Here is a 25,398-nt window from a genome sequence, read left to right on the forward strand (position 1 = left end):
AGAGTGAGATGTTTACTTGAGAAGAGAAAAATTGAAATTAAAAAAGGAATTAAAAATTGAAATTAAAAAAATCTTACACTGTCTAGCAATTTCTGCTTCAACTATAAGGCGGACTATAAGAAAAATCAATGTATTCATTTTAGTTGGAAAGATGTTACTTATCTTTAGGACATCTTCAGACGGTCGGGGTCAGAAAGAGGCTCATGTGAGGGGAGTCTGACAGGGCTGTAAGGAGGTCAGGGTCCAGAACCTGTTGGACTTAGGGTGGTGTATTGTAACGTGATTCCCTGTAAAATTTCCTTTGTGTTATTAGCTGAACTAAGGAGGTCTTGAGACTGCAAGGTTGCGTCTTATGTGAATGTGACTGAGGCATTCTTGAGTCTGGTGGGCTTCCCTGGTGGCTCAGTGGTAAAGAATCCATTTGCCTGTGCAGGAGACACAGGTTTGATCCCTGAGCCAAGAAGATCCCCTGGAGAATGAAATGGCAACCCATTCCAGTATCCTTGACTGGGAAATCCCATGGACAGAGGAGCCTGGAGGGCTGCGGTCCATGGGGTCACAAAAGCAGTTAGACACAACTTAGCCACTAAAAATCAACAGCAAAATCCTTGAGTCTGATACAGTTCAGAAAATTTAAGTGCTTGGTAGTACAGGAACCTATCTACAGCCTTATCCACAAAGGCCATTCAGCTCTATTCTGTACTCCTGAACCAAGGTAACATTATTTTGATTTCTAAATGTATTTTTCTTAATAATTAAAGTAGATGTACAATGTATGTTCAGTAGACAACAAACAGGGTATTTTAGTTCAGTTATATTCTGTGTAAGCCAGAGTGACTTATCGACACCCTAATATATGTGTTTGTAAGCATATGTCTAATTTTCTCCCTATATCTTTGTATAGTTAAAATGTAGACTTTTTTTAAACAATGCCCATGAATGTAGGATTCTAATTAAAGATATGCAATTTGAATATATGTCACTCTCCTTTTAACATTTAACAGGTGGCTAAACCCCTTGTTTAAAATTGGTCATAAACGGAAATTAGAAAAAGATGACATGTACCCAGTGCTTCTGGAAGATCGCTCCCAGCACCTTGGAGAAGAGCTGCAAGGGTGAGCACAGGCAGCAGGGAGTACGGTTAGAAGACTGAGAATTTCTCCATGGGGCTAAAGGCTTGTGGGGAGGGGCCTTTTCCTTCCTCCGGGGTCTTCTGAGCCTCCTTCCCTGACACTGAAGCCTCAGCCCTTCATGCTGCCCCTGGGCTCAGCCCACTGTGGAGGTTGGGGGAGCCTGTGTTCCCTGTGTGAGTGGATGTGGAGGGAGCCCACAGCCATGGCCCTGGAGACCTAGCTCTGTCCCCAGAGGTGGGGTCCCTGGAAGACAGTGTCTGTCCTTCTGAGCTGCTCATGACCTGTGAGTTCAGCAAAGCTTAGCAGGAACTTGTTTGTAGAATCTGGGACTTTTCTCTGAAGACCTGGTCTGGTGCTTTTCCTGGTGCTTCAGTGTCTGCACCGCTCATCTTTCGGGAGCCCTGCGAGCAGTTAGCCAGCATCTATGGGCAGCCACGGAGAGCCCTGAAGTGAAGGCTTGTCCTCTGCTCTGTCCCTCCCCTGTTTTCCTACGGCAGAGCTGTTCCTCACTGTGCTTTGCCTCTCTTCGCAGGTACTGGGATCAAGAAGTGTTGAGAGCCCAGAAAGATGCACGAGAGCCTTCTTTAATGAAAGCGATCATAAAGTGTTATGGGAAATCCTACTTAGTTTTGGGAATGTTAACATGTCTTGAGGTACAAGCTTTTCCATACAGTGCATTGATTTTGAGTATATGTGGGTCAGTCCCGAGATGGATGGACTGAGGCAAGGAGAGGACAGTGGTTTAAGGTCTGAGGGTAAATCTCATCTAGGAATCATGATGTAGATTAGCAGTTGTATTTATCTTTAGAATAGACAGATTCTTAAAGGGCTTGACCTCTGGAGATTACTATTTTTCTCTTAACTGATTAAAACATAGTGTAATGGAAGCATAGCAGCACTGGAAAGATATTTTATGCCATGTTAGGATGTTTTTGGTGCTCAATATAAATATTGAGTGACCCTTGACCAAAAGAGGATCTTACAACCTCAGGGAATATGTGTCCTGTGGTTTGGAAGAAGTAAACTTCAGAGAACAGAGATCAGGAGATGGCAACAAATGTAACAGATTCCAAAACAAAGGCCAGAAGCAGAGTTTTAGTAAAGCATTCGGACAATAATTTGAAGTAGAGGATTTATGTGGCAACAGCAGACATATGTTCAACAACATGGAACTGAACATTATTATATTTCATACAAAATTAAAAGCACATTGTATTTCCTTCCTGAACACTTGCCAAGTCCTTATCTCTTCGAGAGAGACAAGCTTCATCTAAATTATTTCATCTGATTGATGACTGTCATTTATAACTTTATTGCTAGTTCTGTCTTGGGTATTCCTTTGGAAAAGGTGTATGGATTCATTACATATTCTAATGTTTTGTCTATAGATTGTAAGATAAAGTGAAACATGTACTGAGGATACTTTTTAAGTTGACCTGTCTTTATACTTAGAAATGTCTCTTAATAATAGTAGGCTTCCCTGGAGGAGAGTTCTGACAAAATGTGGTCCACTGGAGAAGGGAATGGCAAACCACTTTAGTATTCTTGCATTGAGAACCCCATGAAAAGTATGAAAAGGGAAAAAGATAGGACACTGAAAGAGGAACTCCTCAGGTCAGTAGGTGCCCAATATGCTACTGGAGATCAGTGGAGAAATAACTCCAGAAAGAATGAAGAGATGGAGCCAAAGCAAAAACAGCACCCAGTTGTGGAGGTGACTCATGATGGAAGTAAAGTACAATGCTATAAAGAGCAATATTTCATAGGAACTTGGAATTTTAGGTCCATGAATCAAGGCAAATTGGAAGTGGTCAAACAGGAGATGGCAAGAGTGAACATTGACATTTTAGGAATCAGCAAACTAAAATGGACTGGAATGTGTGAATTTAACTCAGATGACCATTATATCTACTACTGTGGGTAAAAATCCCTTAGAAGAAATGGAGTAGCCATCACAGTCAACAAAAGATCCTGAAATGCAGTGCTTGGGTGCAATCTCAAAAATGACAGAATGATCTCTGTTTCCAAGGCAAACCATTGAGTATCACAGTAATCCAAGCCTATGCCCCAACCAATAATGCTGAAGAAGCTGAAGTTAAATGGTTCTATGAAGACCTACAAGACCTTCTAGAACTAACACTCAAAAAAGATGTCTTTTTCATTATAGGGGACTGGAATGCAAAAGTAGGAAGTCAAGAGTACCTGGAGTAACAGGAAAATTTGGCCTTGGAACACAGAATGAAGCAGGGCAAAGGCTAATAGAGTTTTGCCAAGAGAATGCACTGGTCTTGGCAGACACCCTCTTCCAACAACACAAGAGAAGACTCTACACATGGACATCACCAGATGGTCCATATGAAATCAGATTGATTATACTCTCTGCCACCAAAGATGGAGAAGCTGTATACCACAGCAAAAGAAGACCAGGAGCTGACTGTGGCTCAGATCATGAAGTCCTTATTGCCAAATTCAGACTTGAGTTGAAGAAAGTAGGGAAAACCACTAAACCATTCAAATATGACTTAAATCAGATCCCTTACGATTATACAGTAGACATGAAAAATAGATTCAAGGGACTAGATCTTATAGACAGAGTGCCTGAGGAACTATGAATGGGGGTTCATGACACTGTACAAGAGGCAGGGACCAAGACTATCCTCAAGAAAAAGAAATGTAAGAAGGCAAAATGGTTGTCTGAGGAGGCTTTACACATAGTTGTGAAGAGAAGAGAAACTAAAGGCAAAGGAGAAAAGGAAAGATATATCCATTTGAATACAGAGTTCCCAAAAATAGCAAGGAAAGATAAGAAAATGTTCCTCAGTGATCAATGCAAAGAAAGAGATGAAAGCAATAGAATGGGAAAGACTAGAGATCTCGTCAAGAAAATCAGAGATACCAGCGGAACATTTCATACAAAGATGGACACAATAAAGGACAGAAATGGTATGGACCTAACAGAAGCAGAAGATATTAAGAAGAGGTTTCAAGAATACATAGAAGAACTATACAAAACAGATCTTCATGACCCAGATAATCACAGTGGTATGATCACTCACCTAGAGCCAGACATCCTGGAAGGTGAAGTCAAGTGGGCCTTAGGAAGCATCACTAAGAACAAAGCTAGTGGAGGTGGTGGAATTCCAGTTGAGCTATTTAAAATCCCAAAAGATTATGCTATGAAAGTGCTGCACTCAATATGCTGGCAAATTTGGAAAGCTCAGCAGTGGCCACAGGACTGGAAAAGGTCCGTTTTCATTCCATTCCCAAAGAGAGGCAAGGCCAAAGAATGCTCAAACTGCCTCACAGTTGCACTCATCTCACACGCTAGTAATGCTCAAAATTCTCCAAGCCATGCTTCAATAGTACATGAGCCAAAATCACTGCAGAAGGTGACTGCAGCCATGAAATTAAAAGATGCTTGCTCCTTGGAAAAACAGTTATGACCAACCTAGACAGCATATAAAAAAGCAGAGACATTACTTTGGCAACAAATGTCCATCTAGTCAAAGCTATGGTTTTTCCAGTAGTCATGTATGGATGTGAGAGTTGGACTATCAAAAAAGCTGAGCGCCAAAGAATTGATACTTTTGAACTGTGGTGTTGGAGAAGACTCTTGAGAGTCTTTGGACTGCAAGGAGATGCAACCAGTCCACCCTAAAGGAAATCAATCCTGAGTATTCATTGGAACTGATGCTAAAGCTGAAACTCCAATACTTTGTGCACCTGATTCGAAGAACTGAGTCATTGGAAAAGACCCTGAAGCTGGGAAAGATTGAAGGTGGGAGGAGATGGGGATGACAGCAGATGAGATGGCTGGATGGCATTACTGACTCAATGGACATAGTTTGAGTAAACTCTGGGAGTTGGTGATGGAAAGGGAGGCTCAGAATGGTGCAGTCCATGGGGTCGCAAAGAGTCGGATATGACTGAGTGACTGAACTGAACTGAACTTCCTGGTGCTCAGAAGAATCTGCCTGCAGTGCAGGAGACCCTTGTTCGATCCCTGCATCAGGAAGATACCCTGAAGAAGGAAATGGCAACCCACTCCAGTATTCTTTCCTGAAAAATTCCATGAACAGAGGAGCCTGGCAGTGTCCAGTCCATGGGGTTGCAAGGAGTCAAACACAGCTATTACTCACTCAAATTTGGACTGGAGCCCAGAATAACATGACATTTGACAGTTGCTCAGCAAGTAATTGTTGACTTTCCCAGGTCACATATGATAAATGCTTTCCTAGGAAAGGAGCATCCCCTTCCTGTGGAACCAAACCCGGGGTCCTGTGTCTGGGCTGGAGCTGCCAGAGCTCCCAAGATCACTTCCTTCCCTGGACTGCCCCCTCCCCATGGGCCACGTCAGTCAGGCCAGAGCCCTCATGGGGAGGAGCTCCAGCTTCACCATGAATTGTGGAGAACTCATGCACCCTCCATGCAGGTTTCCGTCCTGGGTGAGTTCTCATGAATTCTGCTTGTCTGGAAACCCTGGGGCCTTGGTGTGTCCTTGTGACTAATGCCAAGTGCCTGGTTGGATGAGCGGCCTCCGGGTTTAATGTTGGATCATATCCTGGAGCAGATCTTTCTCTGCTGTTGCTGGTTCTCTAGTTTCTCTTTGGTACCAGATGATAAAGAGGCTTGAAGGCAAGTGGGTCTCAAAGCATAGCCCATGTGGATTTTCTTGCTGTCCTGGGCTGTCGGCTCCTTAGGTGCGGTTGCTAAGCCTCGAATGGATCCCATCCTAATATGAGTCCTGGGTCGTGACTGTGGCAGTTCATGGGAGAAGCAGACATAGAGGGAGAGAATCTGAGATTCTTCCTGAGAGGGAATTCACCCCACTGTGGTGCTGGGAGTGTTGATTTCAAAGTTTTCCAGACCCAGTAATACTTCTTGCTGGGGATCCAGGAAGGCCAGGCCTGGGGCTGCATAAGGTGCAATTGGTAGAGCCCTGAGCCCTCTTTTAGGAGTTTGGTTGTTGGGTGGTCATGGCAGAGAAGTGGGGAGTAGAGGACCTTGAAGGTAGGGGCTTATCTGTGTGGTAGTACTACTAGTACTAGTAGCAGTAGCAGTACTAGTTACTGAAATTGATTTTATGAAGCAAATTTCCATGTTGTGATCTATCTGTACTGCTTATTGGTCTTTATATTTTTGATAATGAAAGATCTAAACTCAACCCAGGATTTTCTAAAACACAAACGTGTTTCCTTGGTGACCTCCAGCCCTCTTTCAATTCCTTGACTGCACAGAACACCCCGTGGATCATCCATGATCCCAAGCAGTGTGCTCTTTCCACCTACAGCACAATCAGGGCCTCCCAGGTACCCCTGGCAGCACCAGTGGGAAAAAGCAGGGTGACACCAGTCCAGGGTGAGGCTCTTAGGATTCTGAAATATGAAAACCTCTGTCCTATGAGAACTGAGGAGTATCTCTACCACTTGGAGAAACAGTTACGAGGCTGTGGATCCCTTGCAGGTGAATGCTAATTAGAACAGAACAGGCAGAGAGTTCCCAGCACCCTGGCCCCTGTGTGCACCTCCATGGGGACTGCAGGTGGGGAGGACAGGTTTCCGCATGCCCAGGGCTCTCAGGGTGGAGAGGAGGAACCTGAAATTTCTGCCTGGGCCAGAGACACAGAGACCACCTCCCCAGGTCATCAGGGCTTCTCTCTGAGAGGTGAGGTCTCTACCTGCTGGTGTATAAGTGGGGTGACCTCAGAGAGCCGGAGTGGGTTCACCCAGTCCGTTCTCCTGAGAGGGGAGGAGTGGCTGGGAGTTATGTCCTCTGCCCAGCACCCTTAGATGTGGCCTGGCCTTGTCTGGACACTTGGCCTTTGTCTGAGACCACTTTTGCTGGTGGTTTCTGGTCCAGGTGGAGGCTGTGGGGAAGCTCATTTGTGTGTAAATCTTCCCTTGGAGTTCAGCTGATGGGCAGGAAGTAAACAGAATCCTCTGCATCCCAAAGTGGGCTTTGTGCCTCGACTCATGGCTGGTTCCCTGAGAGCTGAGTGGTCTTTGCACTTATTCCCCAACCCTTTCTTCTTTGTGTCCCTCACTTTGCTCAACCCAGGAGGCTGAGGAGTGTCTGCTAGTGGCAGAGATACTGCGGGATGAGAGCAACCACTGAGGACCACACAGCAAGGGAGAGGAGGAGGGCGCCTTGAGCAGAGTGGATGGGGACCTGCAGAGTAGACCTGCTGTGTGTGCCCTGCTGGTTCCTGAGAGCATCATGTTAACCATTCAGTTCAGTTCAGTTCAGTCGCTCAGGTGTGTCTGACTCTTTGTGATCCCATGTATTGCAGGACGCCAGGCCTCCCTGTCCATCACCAACTCCCAGAGTTCACTCAAACTCAGATCCATCGAGTCAGTGATTCCATCTAGCCATCTCATCCTCTGTTGTTCCCTTATCCTCCTGCCCCCAATCCCTCCCAGCATCAGAGTGTTTTCCAATGAATCAACCCTTTGCATGAGGTGGCCAAAGTACTGGAGTTTCAGCTTTAGCATCAGTCATTCCAAAGAACATCCAGGACTGATCTCCTTTAGAATGGACTGGTTGGATCTCCTTGCAGTCCAAGGGACTCTCAAGAGTCTTCTCCAACACCAAAGTTCAAAAGCATCAATTCTTTGGTGCTCAGCTTTCTTCACAGTCCAACTCTCACATCCATACATGACCACTGGAAAAACAATAGCCTTGACTAGACGGACCTTTGTTGGCAAAGTAATGTCTCTGCTTTTGAATATGCTATCTAGGTTGGTCATAACTTTCCTTCCAAGGAGTAAGCATCTTTTAATTTCATGGCTGCAGTCACCATCTGCAGTGATTTTGGAGCCCCCTAAAATAAAGTCCGCCACTATTTCCACTGTTTCCCCATCTATTTGCCATGAAGTGATGGGACCAGATGCCATGATCTTCGTTTTCTGAATTTTGAGCTTTAAGCCAACTTTTTCACTCTCCTCTTTCACTTTCATCAACAGGCTTTTTAGTTCCTCTTCACTTTCTGCCATAAGAGTGGTATCATCTGCATATCTGAGGTTACTGTTATTTCTCCCAGCAATCTAGATTCTGGGTTGTGCTTCTTCCAGCCCAGTGTTTCTCATGATGTACTCTGCATAGAAGTTAAATAAGCAGGGTGACAATATACAGCCTTAATGTACTCCTTTTCCTATTTGGAACCAGTCTGTCATTCCATGTCCAGTTCTAGGTGTTGGTAATACCCACAGTGATGACCTTGAGTTATAAATTAGGGTTTTATATCCACCTTCTTTTCTGTTTTCTAAGCATATGTAAGTTTTTAATATAAAGTTAAAAGAATTTTTTTTAATTTTATTTTATTTTTAAACTTTACATAATTGTATTAGTTTTGCCAAATATCAAAATGAATCCATCACAGGTATACATGTGCTCCTCATCCTGAACCCTCCTCCCTCCTCCCTCCCCATACCATCCCTCTGGGTCGTCCCAGTGCACTAGGCCCAAGCATCCAGTATCGTGCATCGAACCTGGACTGGCATCTCGTTTCATACATGGTATTTTACATGTTTCAATGCCATTCTCCCAAATCTTCCCACCCTCTCCCTCTCCCTCAGAGTCCATAAGACTGTTCTATACATCAGTGTCTCTTTTGCTGTCTCGTACACAGGGTTATTGTTATCATCTTTCTAAATTCCATATATATGCGTTAGTATACTGTATTGGTGTTTTTCCTTCTGGCTTACTTCACTCTGTATAATAGGCTCCAGTTTCATCCACCTCATTAGAACTGATTCAAATGAATTCTTTTTAATGGCTGAATAATACTCCATTGTATATATGTACCACAGCTTTCTTATCCATTCATCTGCTGATGGACATCTAGGTTGCTTCCATGTCCTGGCTATTATAAACAGTGCTGCGATGAACATTGGGGTACACGTGTCTCTTTCCCTTCTGGTTTCCTCAATGTCATGGGACCTAATTAACCTTAAAAGCTTCTGCACATCAAAGGAAACTATCAGCAAGGTGAAAAGACAACCTTCAGAATGGGAGAAAATAATAGCAAATGAAGCAACTGACAAACAACCAATCTCAAAAATATACAAGCAACTCCTACAGCTCAACTCCAGAAAAATAAATGACCCAATCAAAAAATGGGCCAAAGAACTAAATAGACATTTCTCCAAAGAAGACATGCAGATGGCTAACAAACACATGAAAAGATGCTCAACATCACTCATTATCAGAGAAATGCAAATCAAAACCACTATGAAGTACCATTTCACGCCAGTCAGAATGGCTGCGATCCAAAAGTCTACAAATAATAAATGTTGGAGAGGGTGTGGAGAAAAGGGAACCCTCTTACACTGTTGGTGGGAATGCAAACTAGTACAGCCACTATGGAGAACAGTGTGGAGATTCCTTAAAAAACTGGAAATAGAACTGCCTTATGATCCAGCAATCCCACTGCTGGGCATAGACACTGAGGAAACCAGAAGAATTTTTTAAATTGAAGAATGATTGGCTTACACTGTTATATTTGTTTCTGGTATATATCATTAGTGATTTAATATTTTATACAGTACATGATGAGTTTAGTTACCAACTGTCAGCATGCAAAGTTATTCCAATATTACTGAATATATTTCCTATGTTGTATATTATAATTCTGTGATTTATTTATTTTTAAAAATTTTATAGATTTATTTTTTTGCCCCTGATCCCCTTTTACTTATTTTATAATTTGGAGTTTGTACCTCTTAAGTTCCCTCACCTGTTTCACTTGTTCCTCCACCCTCCTCAATCCATTTTCTTTATATAGTCAGGGAGGTAGGAGTCTCTTTTTAAAAGATTGTATTCATAATGGTTAAAAATTTTAGCAATCTGCTTAGAAGTGAAACTTTAATTGCAGTCTAGAAAATTTGGCTTTACACATGGCTTTTCTCAAGAGTTCTTGTTCCATTGTGACCACCTGTGAGCAACAATGAGTTCTCCAAGCCCTTTGTGAAACCAGCCTCTGCCATTAAGAATAGAGTAAGTCTCTTCCCAGGACTTCTCATAATAAAAGTGATGAAAACCCCTTGTTTTTATGGTGGTTTCAGAGCTCTCCGAACTGTTGTAGCTCGTTTAGTTGTCCCAGGATTCCCCTGAGGAAAGCAAGGCAGGTATTTTCACAGATAAAGACCCAGAGGCCCGGGAGGGCACATGATGGGCTCGGGGTCACGTGACTCACAGGTGGCCGACCTGGTTTCTGAAGCCCAGTGCTCTGACTGTTAGACCCGTGTTCTCTGTGTTCTGTCCTCTCCTCCCACAGCCTCCACTGAGGCTCAGAGCCAAGAGGAGCTGCTTGTCTAGCAATAGCTCTGGCCCCTCTGTCAACTGCTTTCTATAGTGTCCCCCCCCCCCCCACACACACCCTGTGCTGTAGATTTTTAAGAAAATTTCAAAAATAGAATAGACTGAAAGGGTAAGACAATGTATCACTCCACAATAGGGCTCTCTGGCAGAAAGACTGTTGTGAGTTGATTCTGCTTTTTAGAAATAGACACAGAAGAAACCCTGAAGACAGAGTAGAAGTTACTCTTTTGTGAGGGACATTTACACTGATAAAGGAAACGTCCCTTTGTAAAGGTGTCTGCCTCTCTGTACCAGAAAAAGAAGGATGGCTCTAAACCACAGTAGAATTCTGTTGAAGGACAGTCTTCAAGAAGAATGACATCTGCATAACAAACCCAACCCTAGTGTAGTTTAAGCTGCTTTTCCTGCTAACCTCTCATTGGTGCTCCATCATCTTTTCTTTTGTCTTTAGCTGGAGATGGCATTTAAAGTGGTGGCTTGGGCCATCTCAGGGAGTTACTCAGCTCTTCTTGATATTTTGCATATGTATCAGAAATATACATGTTAATAAACTTCTGTTTGATTTTTTTCTTGTTATTCTGTCATTTATTACAGGGATCTTCAGCTAGGAACTGAGAAGGGTAAAGGGAAATAAGCCCCTATGTCACCCTAGTGAATGTCGCTCAGTCGTGTCCAACTCTTTGCAACCCCATGGTCCTCCAGGCCAAAATACTGGAGTGGGTAGCCTTTCTTTTCTCCAGGGGATCTTGCCAATCCAGGGATCAAACCCAGGTCTCCCTCATTGCAGGCAGACTCTTTACCAGCTAAGACACCAGGGAAGCCCATGTCACCCTAAGCCAGCTTCAATAATTGCCATAATGAGCAGTCTTGATTCATCTGAAACTCACTCTCACTTCCCAAGATTATTTTAAAGCAGTTCCAAGACATCATATCATGTTTATCCATAAATATTTTAGTATGTATCTTTAAAAGATGTAGAATCTTCCCCAATAAACATGTTTAGCATATTATTGTTCATAAATATTAATTTTAATGTCATCAATATCTAGCCAGTGCTCACAGTTGTCTTTTTCCCCTCTTGCTGTTGGCAGCAGTATTAAATAGGGTACATTTGGCTGCCATAGGTTATACAATTGCTTTTCTGTTCCTGGCTCCCAACCCCACACCTCTAGGTTGTTTGTCCTGTAGAGATTCCCACAGCCTGGATTTGGCTGATCCCGTTTCCCCCTGCATCAGTTAACATGTTCCTCTGGTACCTTAGTTGGTGTTTAGATCTAGAGGTTTGATATAACTCATTTGGATGGTCTTCACCCCTTTCATCTATGTAGGGGGTAGGATTGTATACCTCCTTTATGAGGCACATAACATCTTTTGTGTGTGTGTGTGTGTGTTGTGTGATGTTAGGAGCTATTCATGATCCTTGCTCAAGGTCCATTAAGTCATTAAGGGTTGCAAAATGGATATGCTCTAAGATCTTTGGTTCACCCTGAACTATAATATTTATAGGAAGAGTAGGGGAAAATAATGTTTTTCACTTTTTAAAACCTATTTTCAAAATGATTACTTGGTTCTCCTCTGGGGCTAGTGAGTTTTTATTGTTGTTTGTTTGGTTTTGTGAGTGTCAGTTTGAGCTCGTGGATTTAAGCATTTCTGATCTGCTTCAGCCCATTTCATTTGTTATGCTTATGCCAACCTTTGACCATCTTTGGGCATTGAGGGTCTATTCAGGTTGGGTCCTAAGTATTTTGCACTTGCTCTAGGAGTCTTTGCTAGATTTTTTGTTTTGTTTTGTATTTTGGTTCCTGATGTGAGAGGATGTTTCTAGCTCATTTTGTACATCATTTGCTCCAACCCTGGAATCATCCATTTCTCCAAGCAGTCCTGGCTTCCTTTGGTATGAAATGATATTTAAAGACTATAGTCTAAATGCTAGAGGTGCTTATTGCTCTTGGTTTTTGTTTCTTGGCTTTTTCATAAAACAACGTTAGAATACATTTTTTAAGGTAAAGAAATAAGCTTATATGGGTGTTTCCAGTCCAAGTCAGATGCAAGAAGTTTTTACTTCATCTTATTGTGCTTATATCTGTATCTCTTTCCTCCCATCATCTATTCTTTGTCTCATGTCTAAGCCCAATTCTCAATGATATCAGCATAATTATACATTTTTTTACCTTATAATGTGAAAGCAATCTGAAAGCAATTTAAGATTTTTATTTAATTTTTTGCAGTTCATACTGTCTTCAGGTAGGTGTATCACACAGGGAATGTGTTTTCAAATTTTTTCTTTAAAACTACTTATTTAAAAAATTTCTTTCTTTCTTATTGAAGGATAATTGCTTTACAGAATTTTGCTGTTTTCCGTCAAACCTCAATATGAATCAGCCATAGGTATACTTATATCCCCTCCCTTTTGAATCTCCCTCCCATCCCACCCCTCTAGTTTGATACAGAGCCCCTGTTTGAGTTTCCTGAGCCAGACAGCAAATCTCCCATTGGCTATCTATTTTTACATATGGTAATGTAAGTTTCCATGTTACTCTTTCCATACAGCTCACCCTCTCCACAAAAGTACCTAAATATATACCCATCCTGTTGGTTGGCAGAGCCATATAAAAAAGAACTATTGGGTATATATTTAGGTACTTTTGTTTAATTTTACTCTGAAGTTTTAGGAATTGCATTAAAAAAATTAGCTGTTTTATAATTACAATTCTGTATAAGTTTTCATGATTCCAAAATCAAGAAAAAGCTATTTTTAAAGAAGGCCAATATCCTTGTTAGATCTATTCCAATTCTCCTTCTCTGTTTAAAGATAACTTTTCAGGCTAATTTTAATTCATGTTTTATTCATAGTTTTAAAATGTCTTTTCTGAACATTTTATTTTTCCTAATGTGCAAAATGAAAAAATTTAATTTCATCACTATAATGTCTGGACCTGAGTTTAGAAGGATTGTTCTAGAAGCATGAAATGTGCCATGGGACTCTGGTTAAAACTCTTTGTGACCCTTGTAACTCCTTCAGAGCAGGTACATAGCCATTCCAGGCTCAGATGACATGACAGTGCAGGCATGGAAGTTAGCAGATGCTTACCTGGGGTTAGTTTCTGCATCCAGAATCCATAGGGAGAGGAATCTTCAAGCTCCACCCTAATCAGTTGAATCTAAACCAGTTTCTGGACACTGGGCCTTGGGCATCAGAGTCCACTTATCCCCTCTCAGGTATGCTAAGGTGCAGTCAGGATGAAGACCACTGTGTAAAAGACTAGTGAAGGCTAGGATATCTAGAATCCTGATGGCTATGACTCCCCCAGATTCACTGCTTTTCCTCCTTATCTCTGGATTTTTCTCAACTCTACATTTTGTCACCTTTCCCCCAGTTCTAAAGATTAACTGACTATTCATTTTTCCTCCAAGCTCACTCTTTTCTGCTTGAATGTTTTACTGAAGCATTTTTCTTTGATAGCTTGTTTCTATTTTCATGTGTGTGTGTGTGTGTGTGTGTGTTTCCGGTGAATGAGATGTGGGGAAGTTGGGTAAGAAACATTAACATGGAGGAGGACTTCTACCCACCGTGGAAGTTCTAGCATCTAACCTAGCCATCCAAGAAGTTACCCTAAGAAGCAAGAGGTGGAACCCAATGTTAGGTGCTGTCAGAAGGCTGAATACCAAGGACTCTATCAAGAAATGTCTAACTCGAGCTTCCCTGGCAGCCCAGTGGTTAAGACTCCACCCCACCAATGCAGATGCCTCAGGATTTGATCCCTGGTCAGGGAACTAAGATTCTGCATGCCACATGACATGGCCAAAAAAGGAAAAAAAAATTCGGCCTCAGAGACTCGGACTCTCTGAGAACCTTGATTAATGAACGTTGTAGTATTAAATTAAGTTCTTTTAAAGATCCTTCATGATTTCAGAGTTGTGAAGAACTCTTGTGGAAGAGGAAAAACTATATTCAGTTGGTTTGTGGAAAGAATAATCATGGGGTGGTCATAGATTGATGTCAAAGAGGAAGGGTTTAAGGGGGCAGTGTTTGACCTTGTTCCTGCTGATCAAGAAAATTTCAGTTTCGTTAGATTCATGGTTGATAATGAATATTTTCTCAGTTGCTTTATTTCTTATTAATTGAAGGTGAGAATCAGGAATGTACAATGAGAGAATTCCTTGGTGGTTTCTCCCCACATGTGGTGGGGGCAGCTCCCGGGAATGGCTGCCCCCATTGTCTGTGTCCCAGGCACTCTTAGCCTCTCTGAGAGACTCTTCAAGATAAGCAGAGTGTTCTGAAATTGGACTTTTCCTTGGAATTCACACCACTGTTTCATTTGGAGTTAAAACTTGGAACAGAACATTAAGCATATGCAGGAGCTAATCTTCTGGTAGCTGGAAAATCTTTCACCTAGTTTGCCTCAGCCAGTTTTACCAAATGGCAGAAATGGAAATACTCACAGATTACAAATGCTGCTGCCAGCTCTCCTGTTAAATGACTCTATCTCTAAGCTTTCCTTGTGTATGGAGGTGATGGATTTCCTCAGTCTACGTTTGACGGCCTCAGTAACTCTTGTCCTGTGTGTTCTGGAAGCTTTGAAGAATCATATTTAATATCTGTATTCTTATTCTCTATTGTACTTTGGGGTTTTGTTTTCACAGTTTTGTGCTAGTCACCATTTTGTTTTCTATTTTTTTGAGAGAAATTACTGGAAATTCTTCTCTACTTGCTGTTATTTTTCATATAGACTATAATATCAGTTTTCTATTTTCAATAGTTGTGACTTATGCCAGAATGGAAATTTCTTGTATGTTACACTTTTCATCACTTCTCTGAATTGCCGTGGCTGCTCCTTGCTGGAGGCAGAGTTGTGCATGTGTGCTCAGTCACTCAGTTGTGTCTGATTCTTTGTGATCCCATGGACTGTAGCCCACTAGCTTCCTCTGTCCATAGGATTATCCCAGCAAACTACTAGAGTGGGTTGCCATTTCCTACTCCAGAGCATCTCCCCATCTCTGGAATCAAACCTGCATCTCCTGTGTCTCATGTATTGAGATGGATTCCTTTCCATTGGGCCATCAGAGGAAGTCCCAAAATAGTGCTTAAGGATAGCAAATGACTCTTCCCTCAAATTCCATCAGATCAAAGTAACAGTTCATGTTTGAAAACCTTTATCTTTTTGAAAATTTCTGTTCCAAATAAAGAATAATGATTATCAAGAAAAAGAAAAAAAAAAAGAATTGACAGATGAGTGAAAGATACCAGCCATTAACTGGCATTATACATTATTGAGGCTGTTAGTTCAACTTTTTTTTTTTTTTAAGTATTTATTTATTTAGCTGTGCTAGGTCTTATTTGCAGCATGTGGGATCTAGTCCCCTGACCAGGGTTTGGACCCAGGTCCCCTACATTGGGAGTGTGGAAGTATGGAGTCTTAGCCACTGGGCCACCAGGGAAGTCCCTCAACTGGATTATCAAATACTGTTTGTCAGTGAAAAAAAATCCAGCTATGTTTAGGCAGTAGTAACCTGCCTTTATTTCCACTCTTTCTTGCTATATTTGTTGCATTTATTCATATTCTCTTTGGCGAGTGCTATTACTCTTATTTCTCCTGTAATTACAAGGATGTTAACCTCAAATGAAGTGCTGAGTAACAGGAAACAGTGATTCCCAAAGAGAATCACAAGTTTCGGGAAAGTCTGGAATGTCAGGTGTTACTGCTGGGCTTCTGATGGTTTGTGGCTGCAGCACTGGACTGCACTTGGCCATGCCTGGGCTGGGACTGCCTGTGTATACAGTTTGATGTTCTTGCTTCTCTGTGTGGGCCTCCACATTTCCATCTCAGGAAACTATAAACAGTGTGTTTGGCAATCCACTGTATGAGAACCTCTTCCATGAGCTCTCTATGCCTCTTGGGATGGATGACAGTGGAAATGTATGATAACTGATCATTTTAGTTAGGTCTGATCATCTTACTTATACTTCAACTAAATAGTGTTCCCTTTATCCTCTATAGCAGAGGGAGGTGGGAGGGGGGTTCAGGATGGGGAGCATGTATACACCTGTGGAGGATTCATGTTGATGTATGGCAAAACGAATAAAATATTGCAAAGTAATTAGCATCCAATTAAAATAAATAAATTTTAAAAAAAAAAGGAAAAGAAAATTTCCATGACTTCATGGAAGGAGAAGCAGCTGGTGTAGCCTGTGAATGTGTGTGTGCGTGCATGTGTATAGATCAAGACAGGAATGTTGAGGCTTAATGAGGCACCCATATGAGGGACTGAGCCATCTTTTGGTAAATATCCTGATCACACACTAGCTGGCTGAGGAGAAAATGCTTAATTATTTTGGTGTTTGGTATTATGGATTCTCCTTCCCTTCCTCTTGTGTGTGGGTTCCTCAGGTTCAGACAGATGGAAGAGCGCTATCAAAGCAAACCTGTCAGTTGCTTCCCTTGTCTGTGTTAGTAAGGCAGGATTGCCAAAAAGTAAAAGCCCTGTTCCTGAAAGATTTCCAAAATTTTGGCATTTGGTCTTTTGAGAAGTCTGTGGAGGAAATGACACTGAGGGCCAACGTGTTTACTTTTGGTGATTTGGATTCTTTGAGTTTTTGGTTTTTTTCTTTTGGTTTTCCTTCATTGTAGAGAAGGAAGGGGACCTGGGGAGAAGGGGACCTTCAAGGGGTGACTAGAGAGAGAAAGAAGGTTGTGGGGTGAAGTGGCTGTTTGGCAGGGTGGGTAAGAGTTGCTCTTTCTTTGCCTTTTTCTTTGGGAAAGCAGCTTGCTTTCCCTAAGTCTTACTCAGGGTGGAAGCCTCAGGGCACCCTGAATTAATTGGCTTAGGCCTTGGGGAAGAGAGGACTGGTAACATTTCTTCCAAACCACTAACTGCAGTGGATGGTGGATGGAGAACAATGGAAGACATGATTTTTTAGCTTGGCCTCCACCATGTTTAATTTTTAACTCCAAGGAACATTCTAACTTCTAGAGGGGTAGAAGCATAGTGAGGCAGTGCTCTCGGGAGCTGAGAGCCTGCAGAGCTGCCAAGCCTGGTTTCTTTGTTGTACTCCAGCCAAAGCTGGTTTCCTTTCTCTTAGTCTACAGACATGTGGAGTTTGGGATGGAAAAGAGTCGATGTGTTTGTGCCAGTGTCTCAGTTCATAAAGATTCATGAAGAAGGTGATGAAAGTGTGTCTCCCATATGTGAACTATGTTGACTTTCTATTGGGCTGGAGCATTGAGAGGACAGGAGACAGGGGCAGGCTGCCAGCAGGCTTGTTCCTGTGAAAGCAGATTTCTTCCTCTTCTTCTGCAATCTTTTTCCTTCTTCATCTTAAGCTCACTTGATATTGTGACAAATGATTTCTAAAGCACTGGTTGTGATATTTATGCTGAGCATCCATCGTGTACTAAGCATAAGGTACTAAGGCTTTACTATCTTTGAATATAAAATTTTGATTTAAGGTTAAAAGTGTTACCTGCTTATCTTATAGGAGATAGTGGATCTGTATATTTTCTTTTAAATTAGGCATGAATATAGCATTTTGTCTGGACTAGAAGAAACACAAGCTGGAATCAAGATTGCTGGGAGAAATATCAGTAACCTCAGATACGCAGATGACACCACCCTTATGGCAAAAAGTGAAGAGGAACTAAAAAACCTCTTGATGAAAGTGAAAGTGGAGAGTGAAAAAGTTGACTTAAAGCTCAACATTCAGAAAACGAAGATCATGGCATCTGGCCCCATCACTTCATGAGAAATAGATGGGGAAACAGTGAAACAGTGTCAGACTTTATTTTTGGGGGCTCCAAAATCACTGCATATGGTGATTGCAGCCATGAAATTAAAAGACGCTTACTCCTTGGAAGGAAAGTTATGACCAACCTAGATAGCATATTCAAAAGCAGAGACATTAGTTTGCCAACAAAGGTCCGTCTAGTCAAGGCTATAGTTTTTCCTGTAGTCATGTATGGATGTGAGAGTTGGACTGTGAAGAAGGCTGAGCACCGAAGAATTGATGCTTTTGAACTGTGGTGTTGGAGAAGACTCTTGAGAGTCTGATGGACTACAAGGAGATCCAACCAGTCCATTCTGAAGGAGATCAGCCCTGTGATTTCTTTGGAAGGAATGATGCTAAAGCTGAAACTCCAGTACTTTGGCCACCTCATGCCAAGAGTTGACTCATTGGAAAAGACTCTGATGCTGGGAGGGATTGGGGGCAGGAGGAGAAGGGGACGACAGAGGATGAGATGGCTGGATGGCATCACTGACTCGATGGACAGGAGTCTGAGTGAAATCCGGGAGTTGGTGATGGACAGGGAGGCCTGGTGTGCTGCGATTCATGGGGTTGCAGAGTCGGACAGACCTGAGCGACTGAAGTGAACTGAACTGATAGCATTTTGTCAAAATGTATTTCTAACATGCTATGCTAAAAGTAAATCTTGTGTTAAGAAAAACTGACATTTCTAATTAAGGATTTTTTCTTTTCTTTTAGGAAGGCACCAGAGTAGTTCAACCCATATTTTTGGGGAAAATGATTAGCTATGTTGAAAAGTACCATCTTTCCGATTCTGCCGGTTTTCACGAAGCCTAGGCCTGCGCAGCCGGGCTGAGCGCCTGCGTGCTCGTGTGGGCCGTTCTGCACCACTTGTACTTCTATCACATTCAGCATGTGGGGATGAGACTGAGAGTAGCCGTGTGCCATATGATCTACCGCAAAGTGAGTGTCGCTCGGTACCACAGTGTGTACCTCCTTTGAGGGATCAGGAACATATAGGGAAAGTTCTCTGTAAACTAAAAATTTAATAACTGGGATTGTTTACACCTTCTTAGAGAAGTTTGCTTTTGCATTAAGCCAAGTTTGTTGAAGCAAACTTTACTAATAAATAATGAAAGGTTTTCTTTGAGATCAAGTAAGGGCTGCTCTTGATAACTTTTAGCCATAGGCTGTTGCATAATACCCACTAAATTTGTAATATTAAATAATATTAAATTATATTTTTAAAATATTAAATTAATATTTAAAAATAAGTATCCAGCTTATTAAGCAGATTTTCAATGTCTTCATACCTAAATCTCATAGTGTTGTTTATGGAAATTTTTTGTTGTTGTTCATTAAAACCTTAATTTATATCAAATATTTATTTAAAAGTGAACTTCACAGATTGGATCTATAAAACTATATCTCAAAGCAGAGAATGTATTTGAGAAAGGGAATGGTTATAATTTTAAAAGACCCATCTAATTATATTCAATATAATTGTGTTAGTTAGAGAAAAATATAAAGAGAATTCATGCCAAATATAGACTCACTCACTATATTATATAGATGTGATTGTCGTTAATGGTGTTAGAGAAAATAGTAGGGTATTTGAAATAAAACTTGAAATTTAACATTGTTTCATTCATTCTAGAGAGAATTTGTTGCTCTTCATTTAAGCTATTTATCTTTAGTATACATCATAGTACTTTTAATAAGAACTGATTTAATATGTTCAGTGATTTTATATTGAGGAATGCCATGAAATTATTCCATAGTTTACCCTAAACTAGTATAAAAGGAATAAGGATTTAAGGCATCTTTACAAAGGTATTGCCACAGATATATTGGTGTCAAGAGCTGAAGGGCTCTGTATAAACTTGATCCTGTATACCTCTTTGCTAGACTGTTGCTTAAAAAAAAAAAAAAAAGAAAAAAATCCTTATTTGACTGTATTGTAGCCTTGAAAATTTCCAAGAGAGTAGATCTTAAGTGTTCTCACTACACATGTAAAATAGGACAATTATATTAGGTAGTGGATACTTGAAGTGGCTTTACTATAGTAATCATTTCCCAATGTTGTATTTATATAAAAGCATCATGTGGTAACCTTAAACATATACAATTTTCATTAATAAATATAGTCCTCATTGAAAGATAAAATCAAACAGCTTAAATTGAAAATATTGCTTCTTTTACCTGATTGCTGCTTATCTAGAACTTCCATTACTTTGGGATACTTCTATCAGCAGAAAGTGAGATGTCATCTCATCTCTCCTCGAGCAGAGTCTTGTACATCTCGGGACTGTATGAACCTGGAGACCTGGCATGTCACTGTCTTGTTTGGCAGCAGCATCTGAGTTGGTTTCCTTCTGGGTGTTGAAGAAATTGCAGTGGTGCCTGCACATTCCAGTCAGGGGTCTTCATTGTCATTTATCATCATCTTTGTTATTCTGTTGCATCTTCAACCATTTAGGAGATGGATACTCAGATTTCCCCACCAATTGGCTAAATGTTTGTCTTTTCAGATCATGCTTAACTCTCATATGAATGATAGTTACTCAGTTGTGTCCAACTCTTTGTTTTGTGACCACATGGACCGTAGCCTGCCAGGCTTCTCTGTCCATGGGTTTCTCCAGGCAAGAATACTGGATTGGGTTGCCATTTCCTTCTCTGTAACTCTCATAATAATTACGAAATTTTACCAGAACTGCATTGTGAAAGCTTTAAGTTAGGTGTGAGGTGATGGTGTACTCAAAGCTCACTCTTTGCTGCACAGGTGAGGCATTGTCCACTTGTTTTTCTTCCTCTTCCCTCTAACACTTTGAAATCTTGCCTTTTGGAAATGTGATCTGACCTGGCACATTGGCTTATGTGAATGTAAACATCTCCCAAGATGTTCATTTGCTGGCTTAATTATACCCAAAAGATGGTTCCTATATGAAGTCAGAAATTGTGGGGATTACACCATTGACATAATCTGAAATTCCAAAATCATTGGAAAGACAAATTTCCTTGTGCACAGCCTTGCATCTAGACTCCTTCTGTTACAGAAACAAGACACTTCTTTTCAGTTTACAGGTGGACTAATTCCTTAAGACCCAAAAACTGGTGCAACAGAGCAGCTCTGAAAGGCCCCTCTGAACATTTGTGGTTTGTCTTGGGCCCCATCTCCTAATCCCTGGTCCTGGGAAGAAACCAGGTCGAGTGTTAGAAATGAGTGGCTCCTAAGCTCATAGCTGTAGTTTGTCTAAACCGTGGATTCCAGGCTGGGGCAGGTCTCCAGGGGATCTCTAAGGCTGCACATCTGCCACTCCTAACATGGCCCATTCAGCATTTTCGTGCTCTTTTCAGAGGAATTTTGAATGATTCTGTGGAAGGTATATATAAAAATGACCTGTCATTTATTTATTAATACATTGCCACAGATTTGGTAAAGTTACTTTTGGCTTTTGATTATTGATCTTTTCTTATTGTGGTGAAATAGACACAACATAAAGTTTACCATTTTCACTCCTTTTCAGTGCAGCATTTAGTGTCATTAGGTACATTCACATAATGGCCATCACCATTATTCATCTCTGGAACTTTTTGTTTTTCCCAAACTGAACATCTGCTCCCATTAAACACTAACTCCCTGACCCCTCTCCCCTCACCCAGCACCGTTCCACTTCTTCTCTATGTGAATTTGACTACCTTAGTACCTCGTGTAAGTGGAATCATACAGCATTTGTCATTTTGTGTCTAGCTTATGTTCTGTAGCATGATGTCTTCAAGGTTTGTCCATGTTGTGGCAGGTGTCAGAATTTAATTCCTTTTTAAGGCTGAGTAATATTCCATTATAGGTCTATATAACATTCTGTGTATTTGCTCATATGTCAATGGACAGTTGTTCCCACCTTTTAGGTATTGTGGACATAGCGGCTGTGAATATGAGTGTAAAAATTGTCTGTTCAAGTTTGTGTTTTTAGTTTTTTTGAGTATACCCTTAATATAATTGCTGTATTTTATGATAATTTCATGTTTAATTTTTGAGAAACTTCCATATTCTCTTCCATTGTGGTTATATTATTTTATATTCTCACTTGATCTTTGGTTTTCTTCTTTAACTTGAGAAGTAAACGAAACATTTTTATAAAGTATGACATTGTGTTTGGATTAGTGGCTCCAGTTGGTGGTCTGTTGAAGCAGCTCCTGGTGTCTTTTCAGTTTTCTCAGATCTCTAGGGCCATTTTTCTTACTAAATAAAGGGATTTGGCAACACTGGTTGTAGTTTTTGTAAAGTCAGCAGACTGGCGTTAAGACCACAGTTTCCTCACAGGAACAGTGTTTTGAACATTATACTCACTCATTTCAGAATGAAAACACTAAGCCCAAAGTGTTTAAATATTATCACCCAGAGAATTAATGATTGAGTCCAGATTTAGAGTCCAAGTCTCCAAATTTCCTTCTTTAAATTAGCCTCTCTGCTCTCATCTAATCTGGCTCAAAATTACTTAGTTGGCTCTTAAGTGTAAACCTACACCCTTTACCCTTCAGACATGTCCATGTTCATTGAAACGGGGTGGATTTTGCTTCTACCTCCTGTTCCTCCCTTTGCCATCCTTGCTGGCGGGGCTGCCACCACACTAAGTTAAAGGCTGAAGAAGAGTCCCTAGAGCCCTGCTTTCAGGGGTCATTCTGCTTGTGCTGACACCACTCAAGACCCCAGGGACGCATGCTCCATTGTGTTATGTTCTAAGACGACTTGGTATCACCTTAGGAATCCAGTTCTCTGTCTCCCTCTCTCATTTCAGGCACTTTGCCTAAGTAGCTCGGCCATGGGGAAGACCACCACAGGCCAGATAGTCAACCTGCTGTCCAACGATGTGAACAGGTTTGACCAGGTGAGCTGTCCCTGAGGGATCCTCTTCCATTTCCTGTTCTCACTGGGTTCAGCTTATTGGGATGCCAGGTGCCAGGGTTTGGTGTTGGCCAGGATTCCATTGAGGATGTAAGATGAAGGTTCTATTTATCCAACTTTCATTTCTCTGTGTGAAACTTAGATGTAATTATATGTATTGTTATGTAAATGAGAGTTTTGTTTTTCTAATAATAGACAGGCAGCAGTATTATTGCCCAGCTTGGTTAGTGTCCCTAGGGGTCCTCCTGACATGGCCCTCCTTGGCACGTGGTGTGGGTGTCGCTGGACTATCTTCCTCCTCCTCTATTTGATGAAGGCCTAGTGGGAGGGATTGTTCTTTCCCCTGTGCCTTGTTCAATGCCTGCTGCATAGAAAGCCTGTGAGGAACAATGCCAAGTAAGTGGTCCCCAGCCAAAGACAACCTACCCTCTGCTGTCACCTTCACAGTCTTTCTTCCATTGACCTTATGCATAGATCACATGACCCAGGGCGTTGTAGCTATTGGTCAGATCTGTGTTGCACTAGATACTTCCCTTTCAAGTATTCATTCATCAAACATGAAGTAAGGCCCCTACTCACTTCCAGGGATCAATAAAGCTTAGTTTCTTCCATGTAGAAGCCACAGCCTATCAGGGAGGTAAATATACCAGTAATTACTGCAGAGAGTGGTAGGTACCATAAGATAGGCTTTCCTGGGATGCCATGGTTCCCCAGAGGAGTTGGGGGCTAAATTCCAGGACAGAGATCATTTGGGGAAGCCCTGGGATTTCTTTGGAAGGAATGATGCTAAAGCTGAAACTCCAGTACTTAGGCCACCTCATGCGAAGAGTTGACTCATTGGAAAAGACTCTGATGCTGGGAAAGATTGAAGGCAGGAGGAAAAGGGGACGACAGAGGATGAGATGGCTGGATGGCATCACTGACTCGATGGACGTGAGCCTGGGTGAACTTCAGGAATTGGTGATGGACATGGAGGCCTGGCAAGCTGCGATTCATGGGGTCACAAAGAGTTGGACACGACTAGTGACTGAACTGAACTGAGCTCATCTGTGTTGTGGACAAAATCCACATCTTCCTTCAGTGCTGCTGGTCTGATTCTCCTGGGACATCCCAGAAGCCAGCCCTGTGCTGCCTCTGAAATATGTCATCTGGGGTAGGCACTTGGATTTCTGCTCTAGCAGGTTTAAAGCCCACTGAGATAATTTCTGTTGAGGTTCCTTTTGTTCCTTCAGAGCATATTGTTTCCACACTGTATCCTTATTGTTTTTTATACCATTGTAAGAAGGCTTTGTCTTTCTCTCTTAAGGTAACGATGTTCTTACACTATCTGTGGGTGGGGCCACTGCAGGCTATTGCAGTGACTGCCCTGCTCTGGATGGAAACAGGAATATCATGTCTTGCTGGGATGGCGGTTCTCATTATTCTTCTGCTTTTGAAAAGCTGCTTTGGGACATTGTTTTCATCATTCTGGTAAGAGAAACACTGGTTTTAAAAATTGATAATATATAGGTTTTATTCCTAGATTTTTTAAGGAATCTCCATACCATCTTCCATACTGGCTATATCAATTTACATTCCCACCAACAGTACAAGAGCATTCCCTTTTCCCCACACCCTCTCCAGCATTTATTGTTTGTAGACTTCTTTTTTTTTTTTTTAGTGTGTTTTTTTTTTTTTAAATTTTATTTTATTTTTAAACTTTACAATATTGTATTAGTTTTGCCAAATATTGAAATGTAGACTTCTTGATGATGGCCATTTTGACTGTGTGAGGTGATATCTCATTGTAGTTTTGATTTGCATTTCTCTAATAATGAGCACTGTTGAGCATCTTTTCATGTGTTTGTTAGCCATCTGTATGTCTTCCTTGGAGAAATGTCTGTTTAGGCCTTTTCCCACTTTTTGACTGGGTTGTTTGTTTTTCTGGTATTGAGTTGTATGAACTGCTTGTATATTTTGGAAATTAATCCTTTGTCTGTTGTTTCATTTGCTATTACTTTCTCCCAATTTGAGTGTTGTCTTTTCACTTTGCTTATAGTTTCCTTTGCTGTGCAAAAGCTTTTAAGTTTAATCAGGTCCCTCTTGTTTACTTTTGTTTTTATTTCCATTACTCTAGGAGGTGGGTCAGAGAAGAACTTGCTTAGATTTATGTCATCAAGTGTTGGGCCTATGCTTTCCTCTAAGAGTTTTATAGTTTCTGACCTTACATTTAGGTCTTTAATACATTTTGAGTTTATCTTTGTGTATGGTGTTCTGACCCAGCAATCCCACTGCTATACCTATACCCTGAGGAAACCAAA

The 25,398-nt window shown here is 41.3% G+C and overlaps 1 protein-coding gene across 1 annotated transcript in view; it reads left to right on the forward strand.

Moving 5' to 3' along the window:
- Positions 1-1,011: 1,011 nt before the first annotated feature.
- Positions 1,012-25,398, forward strand: part of LOC113888455 (multidrug resistance-associated protein 4-like) — a 161,846-nt gene continuing 137,459 nt past the window's right edge. The window contains 5 exon segments of the mRNA XM_027535578.1: positions 1,012-1,115; positions 1,666-1,786; positions 18,931-19,155; positions 22,992-23,081; positions 24,405-24,568. Coding sequence (XP_027391379.1) covers positions 1,060-1,115; positions 1,666-1,786; positions 18,931-19,155; positions 22,992-23,081; positions 24,405-24,568 — 656 coding nt within the window. The 5' untranslated portion in view covers positions 1,012-1,059.

Source organism: Bos indicus x Bos taurus, unplaced genomic scaffold (genome assembly GCF_003369695.1).
Source record: "Bos indicus x Bos taurus breed Angus x Brahman F1 hybrid unplaced genomic scaffold, Bos_hybrid_MaternalHap_v2.0 SuperScaffold_100147, whole genome shotgun sequence".
In the NCBI taxonomy this organism is placed as follows: Eukaryota; Metazoa; Chordata; class Mammalia; order Artiodactyla; family Bovidae; genus Bos; species Bos indicus x Bos taurus.